Consider the following 11846-nt stretch of genomic DNA (forward strand, 5'->3'; position numbering starts at 1 on the left):
GCAACATTATGTCTCTATTAATTTTTACATGAACTCTATTTTCTAATACGTTAGTAGTTCAATTCAATTCTTAGCCATCTAAAATTTTTTGTACATAATTTTTTTCTTTACGAAGGATTTTAGTTAGTTGGGATGGGACAGAAATTTGTTGGAAAATGTTATCAGGAATAAAGCCCGAAGTTATTTAAGTTGTGTCATAAATAGCCAAGCCAAACATAAGATAAGGTAAAACCTTTTGTTTAACCTCAAAGTGTCCTTGAATGATTCCATCTCAATGTAGAGAAGGATATTATAACCTGTGAATTTCATTTTTGCATCCTTGTAAATCATATAATTTATGCTTGAAACCTGTCAAATTTCAGCACATCAGCAAATTGCATACACCTGTGAGCTGTGTTAACTATGAGGGATTTTTTCAGATTAGTTCTTAAAATTGTCCATATTTGCATATTAATTCATGTTTCTTCAAATTTTCATTTTAATCCCTGAAATAGTTTGCTTATATTGTCCTCACAGATATTGTCTGATGGACACATTGCAATCCACTCTCCAAGCTTTCAAAGAAAAGAAAATTGGATGCATCTAGTGAAACAAGAGTATCTTTATTTCAGCTTACATTTGAAAGAGATATTGTGTTTCAGACCATGACCTTGGACAAACATAGCCCCGCATGTTCCATCTCAAAATTAAATGCAAAATAGAGATATCTGGCATCACACATGCTTCATTCCAAGTGTCATGCAAATACTGCCGACCAGAGTTAAAAATACTCACAATGATTACTAAAAGTCAACTTTATGTAGTTACGGACTCACGGTCAACCATGATTAGTTTTAGTCAAACATAATAATAACAATGCAAATCTACATGAGGAACTTTACAATTCATCCAGATGAAATTTTTTCCATTAATGCTAGTAAAAGGATGCAAATATTTGAGTTAGCTTGTGAATGTTTGGATGAATGGAAGTGGATTACTCGGTGTGCTTCCACATCGTATCCACCACCAAAAACCAAAACAAAAAAAAAGAAAGGATGCATGTACATCAAGTTAATATAAATGGCTGAAATGCCCACCTGCAATCTTCCTCCATTCCTCGACAGTTATTTCCTCTCTTTTTCCCCCCTTTTTTCCTCTTTTAGGAAGGGGTTGCAGTCCAATCTTGCTTCTAATACTGAGATAAGCAATTACCTTCTCAGTGCAAACCAGGCATGTGAAAGGAAATATCAGCAAGGACCAAGGACCATCAGTCTAACCCTATATCCTTTATCAAGGAGGAATTAAAACCCAAGCCAAGATAATTCCAAACAACTGGTAACATTATGCAAGCTGCCTCCGTATGCATCTCTTAATGCTGAGTGGGAACTGCTATATATGCACACGACTTGTCTTCGCACAATAGCTAAAATGATTTTGAGCTCAAGAATTCTTCCATGTCACAGATGAAAAACTGCCATGCAACTACTTCGGTTGCCAAGTGCTACCACCTCTACATTCAAGCTCTACAAACTAAATTTGTTAAGGGTACAAAACTTGCTTAAATCACCTATACAAGCACTCCGAGAACTATGAGTATTGGTGTGCATAAGCAAAGAAAAATTTGCTATACTTCAGCAGGCATAATTTCAACTGAAGAAACTGATATGGTTGAACGTGATCTGCAGGATCCTTGCTGGTCGAGAGAGTAAGTGATCAGCTGCTTCACAACCTGCCTATATCTCCTTCTGTAGGTTGGAAACTTTGATATGCCCCTCGTCATGCCTACTAACCTGCCAATGGCCACTGTCAGCATCCAACAAAAGCATCTCCTGCTTTCTGTGTGTTCGTGTGCATGTTTCTAAATGATGCTCTTGTTGTGAACAAAAATGATTTTGGTGCAACAATCTCCTCTGAATCACATTTATAAATTTTCTTAATTGGTGTGAACAAAAATCATGACTGTTTTGATTTATCATCATGTGCACAGTTGTATTTGCATAAAACAGTAGATTTGTTTCTAAATGATGCATCAAGTCAATTAGAGCTGGGCTAAGATTCAAATGATATTCATACCTTCTGCTAATGGCTTGAATTTGAGCAGCCCTGAGAGCATCTTGAGGAGCCACAGAACCATTGTCCCAAGTGTCAATGCTTGGAATGTTACCAATGAAGAGAACTAATTTCTCCAAGAACCTCACCTCATCTTCTCCCATTTTTATGACCCTAATGTGCTCTTTCAAAACCATCACAGGATGGAAGAACCAGTCTAATAGCCGATCTTGTGGACGGTTTAGTTGGGTAACTTCAATCCCACAACTTAGCAAGAATCCACCTGATCCAGCCTTTATAGCATAAAGAAGACTGTGTAGGAAAGCATAAGAAGGCAGGCCAAGGCCAATGGTTTCTTGGTTGCTTCCCTTTGTTCTTAACCACTCATTTAGATCAACTGATGTTATAATATTTGCATCTACAAGTTCCTTGCCCCTCATCTCACAGCACTTCATTAAATCCTCCCATATCTGTTGAACCAAAGTATCGATAATCATAGTTATACATTGGGAGAAAGAATAGCTTAAAAGAAACAAGAACTTAAGGTCACAAGTGATTGGCAATGAGTCACAAGGAAGACGTGAAACAGACAGTAACATCAAGAAACTGAATGCCAAACTATGAACATCAAGAAACTGAAATGCAAACCTATGGTAACAGATACATAGAAGAATCTATATATGCATATCAGATGCCATATTTACAGTTAAACTGTTCTTGCCAATGCTTAGTTGGCACACACCATCCATGAACACATAAATGTAAGAAGTAAACATCAATAGATATCTGTGTAAGTTCATGACACATGCATTTTGTAACATTTTCCTAATCTCTTTTCCCTTTTGTAGCAAGATGGAGGCGTCCATTAAAAGGAAAAAAAGAATAGTTAAAAATTCAAGGAATTCCGAACTTTAATTTTTAACAATATTAGAAAGAATTAAATGCTCTACTCTCAATGTGCCCAGAAATAAGCCTGACAACATGACTGGTCAACACGGCCCAATACTTGAGCCTTCAGATCAAGCTCACGGCCCAATACTTGAGCCTTCAGACCAAGCTCTTCCAAGCCTTGAACAAAGGTGAAAAATACCTTCAGAAGAAAAAAGATCGCAATTTTTTCCACCTCTGCCTCAAAATGGAAAATAGGCTCTCTATAACTTATTTTAGTGAAAATGTGAATTCCATTATCTCTTTTTCTTTCAAGTATGTTTAGTAAAAACTCATTAAAGAAAAGAGAGATCAGAAAGGAAACCACAATAACTACTACAAGACTATGGATATGCCGGTTAAGGATAGTACTTTCATGTTAAAATGCATCTGAGTTAATGGTTCTTTTTACGATCTGGTCTCTCATTTATATTTTCAGTCCTAACATAATCCCATCTTACATTCATTTATGATTCCCCTCTTCACACAATCCCATCTTAGGTTCAAATGACATTTTTAAATTACTTCTTTAGCTTTTATCCAGCTTATTATAGAATTTTCTGAAGACTTCACCACTCTTGTAATATCTGGTACACGACCGATTATAACATTACCTAACTCAATAGTCATTTATCCAACTCATAATCTCATTTTGCTTAATTAATTATATGCTTGATATGAGAATTTTATAAATCCCTGTGTTTGTATTGACCAATACTCACATAGAAATATACAAAGTCTTTTTAAATGATAATCTTAAATAAACAAATATAAACCCATAAAATTTATTTTTATTTTTATCTTAGACTATTTTGGCAACATCATAATGACAACTAAGCATGCTTTCAACTCCTAACCCTGGGTCATCTCTAATTTGTATAAATGGTCATACACTAAATCTGCATGGATATAACTTTATGCCTCACTTGTCTCTGTATTAATAACTCCAAGGCACGAAGTAAATTAAAATAATATGACTTAAGATAGAAAGTCTCGCATAGAAGTGTCCTAACAGATTTGATTTTCTTCTTCTAAAGAAACAAAATTCCTTACCCACCTGAATTTAATTATTAAGCACCCTCGCTAAATTTGTATTGTAGTAGAATAATGTTAAGATCTTTCTTTGACCAACCCTAAAAAGTTCTCATAAATAGATGCCTATAGTTAAAATAAATTAAACCAAGATACCATTTCTAACTTTTTGCCTCATTTTCTACAATCAACAATCCACCAACATATAAACCCCCAACTTGGACCTCTACACTCAGAAAAATATTAAATTCAAATTTAGGTCCCTAGAAATTGTAAGTTTCATGATTCAAAATAGGAGCATATATTATCTTTTCAATCACAATGTTTAATAGGATTTGTGATGTGATGTTGTTGCAGGTTTAATATCAAGATGTGCTGCAAGTGACAACCTCATGCGTAAAATAAATGATGAGAACAAGTAATCAAATTTTTAATATCAGGTGCCTAAATTAGATTTTAAATTGAAATTGCAGAAACAGTCCATCCTAGATAGTCAAGCTCATCAATTTGAGGAAAATATTAAACAATACTCTTTTCTTTTTTTGGTAAGTGGCAGTCTTAATCCAATTATGTTACCTTGAAGCATAATCTATGGTGATTTGTAAATCTCATTTTGTCTTGAAGCAAAGTCTGCTATGGCCGTACCGGGCCTCGTACCGATTGTCCGATGGCATGAGTCGATACAGCCCTGCGTCGTGCTGTGCTGGCCCAGTACCGACACAGTAGAGGCGGGGGAGGCTGGCCCAGTACCGACACAGTAGAGATGGGGGAGAGGGAGAACGGGAGAGAAAAAAAGAAAGAGAGCGGTGGAGGGAGGGAGAGGGAAAGGAAAGAAGAGAAAGAACGGCCGAAGCCGGTCGGCGAAAGCCAGGGAGCCTTCGCGGGGAGGCGGAGGCCGGGGAAATGCAGAGTTGGATCTCCGTGACCGGTCCCGTATTTTATTTGAAACAGGAGGCCAGAGAGGGACCCTTTGATTTATTGTGAATTAATGGATCCATGATAGTTCGTATTTATGTTATGAAAAGAATAATTCATGATTATTCTACTGTTAAATGCTTATTTATGGGCTATGAACACTATAAAGTCAATTAGTATTTTATTCATGTATGATTTATGATATGATTTAAGAAATATGCCTTAAGAAAAATTGTCTTAATGACTATGGCAAAAAGGCTCTCAAATAGCTATGTATGTCCCCTGAAAGTAGGGTAGATCGACATTCAGTTTTATACGACTCTGCCAGCAGGTAATAGTAGTTGGCATACGACCCTGCCAGCGGTAATAGTAGTTAACATACAACCCTGCCAGCGGTAATAGTAGTTGGCATACAACCCTGCCAGCAGGTAACAATAGTTGGTATATAACCCTACCAACGGATAATAGTAGTTGATGTTTGTTGATGACGGCCTGTCATAAACAAAATAGTGACCTTAGCATTTAGTCTAAGAGCAGTAATTTGATCAATGATAAATACTTTATGATTTTATTTATGCTATACACTAGGAACCATGATTCATGAATGATTTATGCATGCATGATCGGCTTTATGATTTGTTTAATATATTGTACTATGAAATTTTTATTTTGTAATTTCTGTTATTTTCTTTAAATGATGCCTTGACATGTAAAAATTTATACTTGATCCGATAAAATGGTGAAAAGTTTACTTATTAAGCTATGTCACTCATATACCTCTATTTTTATTTTTCTTTCTCTAGGCGAATAGGATCAGCAAGGACGAAGGTTGGTCCAAGCTTGGAGTTCGCACTAGCAAACTTGGCGATTTTGTAAAAGAATTTTAGCATTTTAAATTGACTATAAATTTGTAGTCAATGATTTTTCGAATATTGAGGATTATGGATTTAGTATTATGTTTGGATTTAGACGCTCTGAACTTATATTAGTTACATTTATTGGATAATAAAATTGAATTTCTATTTATTCTATTATATTTGAGATGAAATTGGAAGTTAAATGTAATGTTGGCTTCGTGTTATCGTAGGCAGTACCCCTCGGTAGCACAGCCATATTATGTTCTGGATCTAGGGCACGACAAATCTTCAGATCTGGGTCGTGACATCGTCAGCCGGCCCCAGCCGGCCTAGCCTCTCTCTTCCTTCCTCTCCCTCTCCCTTTCCCCCGCTCTCTCGCTCTCTCTCTTTTCCTCTCTTTTTTCTCCTCCTCCCTTCTGGCAATAGGGTCTCGGTTTCAATAACGGAACCATCCCGATCAACCACCGGTACAGCTCGGGACACTCCGAACTGGGCAGTTCAGGAAGGTTCCGCCAACCATATTTTGGAGAATATAAGAAACAATATTTCTTCAACCTCAGTAGTTGCAATTTAGATTAAAGAAACCATTCTTTATCAAAATTTGCCTTCAGAGTGCAGTTAGGGAAACAATCTTACTTTTTTCTCTTAATTGGTATAGGAAACTTTGAGAATAGATATTCCTCCTAGAGTTTTTCGTATTTCCACCAATTAATATAATAGCCAATGACATAACAATGGTGTTAATTGCAATAGCCCCCAGTAAATTACAATTAACAGATATTAATCTCATCAAATGTTCAATCCACATTGGATCAGACTAACAAAAACTTGTGTGGAGATATAGATTCATAACATTATTAAATTTATTGCAATGAATTTTAAGTAAATATAATAGCCATGGAAGGATCAAGCAGCTTCTACAACAATCATCTAAACACCATCCCTTGACAAATTGGTGGTAAACTCCAACCAAGGAATCCTAGGCATGAGGAGCCAAACGTAAAATATTGAAGGCCAATTGGCAGGTAGAGAGTCTTGCTTGATTCATTGTAGTTTAAGCTTATGCATCCAATAACAAGCAACTGCTTCTTGACTCAGAAAGGGCCTTCAGAAAGGGGAAAGCCACCAAGGTTTAATACAAGGAATTGACAAATCTCTAGGGCACAAAAATGTAATCATAGATGTCCTGACTTCCAACATAATAACATTTTATGACATTAAGAAATGTCAAGGCAAAAAAAAGGATGTTAATAGAAAACCAACCTGAACCATTTTCACTTCCTGTATCGCCTCTCTCACAGATCTTGAAGGAGCCAGGTTTGGAACCAACATTGCAGGTGCATTTGAAGAACCAGAACCAATCTTAACTCCTCTAGCAGTGCTGGATCCAACAGAAAACTCTGTTGAGTGTGAGACTTTCCTCTTTCGGTACCGAGGCCTGGCTTGGCAGCAAGAAAGCTAAAGTTAAATAATTACCTAAAAGAAAGGTAAAACAAATATTTAAGTATTTTAGCCACATATCTGAACAGCATATTCGACAAAATTAAAGGTAAATACAAAGAAAAAGCAATGAACGGTTACCTTGGGAGGATAGACCCTTCTCTCAGATAGAGCCAATCATTAGTGTACTCATCAAACTCTGCAACCATTGCAATCACAAAAGCAACTCCCCTTCGGAAAGATCTCTCCTATAGAAGATGCTTTAGAATTAGAGTTCATCTGCATATAGCAGGCCACATAAGAACAGATAGGTACCTGGTACACAATAACTGATCCATAGAGCCCAATGAAGATGCCGGAGATGATAGCCAATAGGATACTCCCTACAACGACAAGTGGCCAGAGAAGGATGGCCAGACCAGCAATTGGCACACAAGCTGTTTCAAGAAATGGGCCTTCTCGACTAATCAGGTCTTGCAGCAACCTCTGCCAGCCCTTGAAAAGCATATATGGACTCTTTATTACTGCAATAACAGTGTAAAGTGGTATATCCACAATTAAGCCCATCAAGCCCACAACGATACATGAAGGCACCTCCATCAGCCTGCACATAGTTTTGAAAGAGGAATTTCAGATAGAATGTAGAAGAATGATTTCAGCAATGCAAACTTATCCAGTGTATGCAAATGTTAGAACTTGGAAATAAATAAAACTGCCAGCCAACTAAGACATAGACAGAAGAGACCATTAAAGTAAACTAGGTTACAACTACTACTAGAAAGTATTTACCTAATGCATACTATTGCAGACAAAATCACTCTTCATTCAATAAGAGTAACTTCTATCTTCATCAATCCAGAGAGCATTTATATTGTCATGCACCATAATATTTAGGATTACCAATCACTATGAGTTATAAAACTCACATAACAAGCAAATTTAATGCCATTACATTGATAATATATAATCACACACTGAAACATGTCAATATAAAGAAATGCAAGACAGAATCACTTATGAGAGGCTTCTTCTACAAAGCTGCTTAGCAACCAATCTAGCAACCTTACAGATTCATTTATTCCTCTTGTAAGTACACCTGATTTATGCTAATACAAGGCATTACTATGTGTAGAAATTATTGTCTAGTGTTGCATAAAAATTCACCAATATATATAATTTTGCGCAAGACATTTTTAATATGAATCTGTTTTACTAATAAGCCCAACATACTTGCAATTTTTCAGTCAATGGAGAAAAATAAGTTGAGTTGATATCCTACCTGATTGAATGTGGTTGATGATCATGGGTGCTTTCCCGTAACTCTTTTAAGTAGAGCGGGTATGAGTGGTAGCAAAAATCTGCAAAGTCTCTGACCACCGTGCAACTCCCTTTAATGGTTCCCCATGTTCCATCCTGGTTAATTGTGAGATAATATATGGATGCTATTATTCGATTTTTTATAACACTCAAAAAAAATGAATTAAAGAACTGCTCGACATATGAGCTTATTTCTCTCTTTACCACAATGCAGTGAAGGAACTTCTTTGTTTCACTGTTCTGTCGGAAGGCTTCAAAAGTTGACACCCATGGTGTGAAGAACCCATAACCAACTCCGACCAGGCCACTCCCAAAGATGCTTAAGGCCAACCAGAGGCCAAACAATACAGGCAGAGCAAAAAGAAATGCAAATTTAAGAGCTGCATTCATACAATTAGTCCTGCAATCAAAAAGACAGCTTAGATTAGGATGTCAGTCTCATTAGTTATATTTAATTCATAGAACTCATTTTAGTTCTATCAGAAAGCTAAAAGTTTCAATCAAAGAGAATGTGATCTGGTAGAGCAAGCATTGTCCAAACATAAAGAGGATAAAATCAAAGATTTTTAAAAAATATTATAGAAAAGAGAGAGAGAGAGAGAGAGAGAGAGCAGAGTTCTATGATCTTTAAGATATCGAACCACGAAAGCTTCAACACTAATCCCAACAAAAATGTCCAATATTCCCATCTCTAAATTATCTTTTTTTTTGTTGTTGTTGCTATTTCCTCCAATGGATGATCATTTCATTAGCTAGCTGAGTTCAAGAAACATCCTTGATAGATAGATAGATAGAGAGAGAGAGAGAGAGAGAGAGAGAGAGAGAGAGCATTGTGATTTCTAAAGATTAATTTTTCATTCACTCAAAAACCAAAGCAATGACACCAAATACCTTGACCAAACAATTAACAATTGCGACAAAAAAAACCCATTTCTATACCAACAAACAGTTATCTAGAAGTGCTTCCTCTGTTTGCAAAAATCAATACTCAGAATATCCAGCGAAGGAACAACATATTTGGCATTCATAATCCAATCTCGACGAGAATCCATCGATCCATCAACTGCCTCCATCAATATAAACCAAAAAAAAAAATCAAAAAATCCCAAAAACAATTAAAATCTCAAAGAACTTTACCAGCAAAAAACAAGAAGAACAAGCAAAAAAAAAAAAACAAAGAAAGAGATTGAAGAAAGAATTGATGGCTAACTTGAGTAGAGAGTAGACAGTCCAGGCGACGTGAGCCGGGAAGAGGCCGAGAATCACCCCGACGTTCCCGAGTATCAGCAGCAGCGCCGCGATGGGTCCCACCACCAGAGCTGCCCCCAAGAACAAGAACAGCACAAATATAATTTAGATATATTGAACAGAAAATTAAAAGGAAAATAAATGTATTCATATATATCAGAAAAAATTAGAGAAAGACCTTTGAGAGCACCGAGGAAGAGGGCGGCGCAAAAGGCGAAGACGACGTAGGCGATCCTCACCGTTCTCTGCACCGCATCCAACGGCTCCGCGTAGTTCGTCGTCACCCAGCGTATCAGCGAATCCAACTGCCACGACGACGATGCCATCTCCGTCGGAAAACCACCATATAACGAGAAAGAGAAAGAGAGCGAGGAGAAGAAATATAACGAAAAGAGAAGAGTGGGGAAGAAGGAAGGGAAGAGAGAGAAACGCAGAGAAGCTTCACAAACTATTAGTTAACTAATTAATTAAGTAATCCGATAGATAGTAGAAGAACAAATAGAAGTATTCAAAAAGGGAAGGCGGACGATGGAGAGAAGAACTTTTTATTTATTTATTTTTGGTTCGTTTTGTTTAGAAGAGGTTAAATACTTGTCCGCGGTTCGGTCGTCTCAAAGGATGACGTTTCCGTGAAGTGCGATGGCCATCGCCGTTCGGATCGGGGGTTGCCCTGCCCGCGCGCCTTCTTGCGTCGTAACGTGACCGTTATGATTAAATATAAATAATGAGATATTATTTATTTTTAATGAGACTAGTACCTGATTATTCCTTGTACCTGCGGCACATTTTATCATTGCCCGCGCCGGCAACGCACTCTTGCCGCCATTTCTCTAGGAAGAGGATGAGCTTGGACCATGCATTGTACTAAAACAGCGTGGTACACCAATCAGCATCTGCAACGTAAGTCTTCCACATCAATGACGTCTTTTGGGACCAGAAAGGAAAATATCGTGGAGGTTTGACATTGTGCTGCTTGTCTGTTCCGAGTCTTATTCTTCAAATTTCCCCCGTCTCATCCTTAGCCTGGTTGCGTGTGTTTTGTGATGGTGCAGGTGGACCAGCCTACTGGGTTCCAAAGCAAACGAAACAAACACCTGAAATGATGGGGACCTATCATCACACATTGGCAATCACGATATCTCAATCGGCTCCGTCTGATTCAGGTGCAATTTTTTATGATAATCTCAACGCACAATCGGACATCATTACGAGTACGTTGGGATTCAGGAAAGGGAGTTATCCGAACACGGGCAGCTTTTCTGCACCTTTCGCTGATTTGGTGCGGTAAAAAATGGCTAATTTTGGCAGCAAAATCTGCGATTGAGACCGAGGAGTTGAGATGGGAGAACTCGGTTTGTCAACGCCATGGGAAGAAGGAGTCGGTCGCCGAATGATGATTTCTGCGGCCTCTTTCATAAGTCGATGCTGAGAACTTGATCATATCCGAAATGTTAGAATGAATGTAGGTACGTGGAGCCACCCCATAGATGTGTTTCTCTCGCGTCAGACCATCGCCACATCTAGCATCATATTTTTGTGACGATGCATTTGGGGCCTTGTTTATGGAGAGCCATGCATTCTAGGTAGGGGTGGCAAAATATGACCCGACCCGCCAACCTGACCCGTATTCGACCCGCCATAAACAGGTTTGGGTTTGGCCTAAACAGGTTCGGGTCGTAAACAGGTTGACCCGTTTAACCTGTTTATTAATTGGGTCGGATACAGGTTTTAGTTGTTTGACCCGTTTAACCTGTTTAACCTGTTTATAATTTGATGCAAATAGTGTGTGTTTTTTTTTTCCGTTGGTCACTGTTGATCAAGCCATCTAAGTCCTGTGGAATTCCGTCTTCGGTTGAGTCAGGCGGTTGAGTCAGGCTGATGGAATCGCAACTCCCCATCCTCTTTCCCCATTTCCCCCTTCCTCTATCCGAAGCTCCATGGCACCCTCCTGGCCTCCTCCTCCTCCTTAGCGATCAAGGTCCCAAAGACCACTGCAAGGCTTGGAAGTGGGAAGCGCCCCTCCATATCGGCTCCATAGGACTCTCCTCCTCCTCCTTAGTCAGCGATCAAGGACCCGTGGAA

The 11846-nt window shown here is 38.1% G+C and overlaps 1 protein-coding gene across 2 annotated transcripts; it reads right to left on the reverse strand.

The window, feature by feature from the left end:
* Window positions 1–883: 883 nt before the first annotated feature.
* LOC103718666 (putative membrane protein At3g27390) lies at window positions 884–10323 on the reverse strand. Of its 2 annotated transcripts, XM_089924316.1 has the most exons (10): window positions 9943–10315; window positions 9727–9835; window positions 9456–9579; window positions 8721–8916; window positions 8479–8612; window positions 7515–7803; window positions 7341–7447; window positions 7023–7197; window positions 2053–2498; window positions 884–1769 (listed from the first exon to the last, which is right to left on the reverse strand). In XM_089924316.1, the coding sequence occupies exons 4-10, from the start codon at window positions 8904–8906 to the stop codon at window positions 1604–1606; spliced, it is 1503 nt and encodes a 500-aa protein (XP_089780442.1). In that variant the 5' UTR covers window positions 8907–8916; window positions 9456–9579; window positions 9727–9835; window positions 9943–10315; the 3' UTR covers window positions 884–1603. The 2 variants fall into 2 exon arrangements, with proteins under 2 accessions (XP_089780442.1, XP_008805808.4); XM_008807586.6 differs by lacking the exon at window positions 9456–9579 and having other exon boundaries at window positions 9943–10323.
* Between the last annotated feature and the right edge of the window lie 1523 nt (window positions 10324–11846).

Source organism: Phoenix dactylifera, chromosome 7 (assembly GCF_051530095.1).
Source record: "Phoenix dactylifera cultivar Ajwa chromosome 7, Ajwa_hap1_PhDact_Kaust_v1.1, whole genome shotgun sequence".
Lineage (NCBI taxonomy): Eukaryota > Viridiplantae > Streptophyta > Magnoliopsida > Arecales > Arecaceae > Phoenix > Phoenix dactylifera.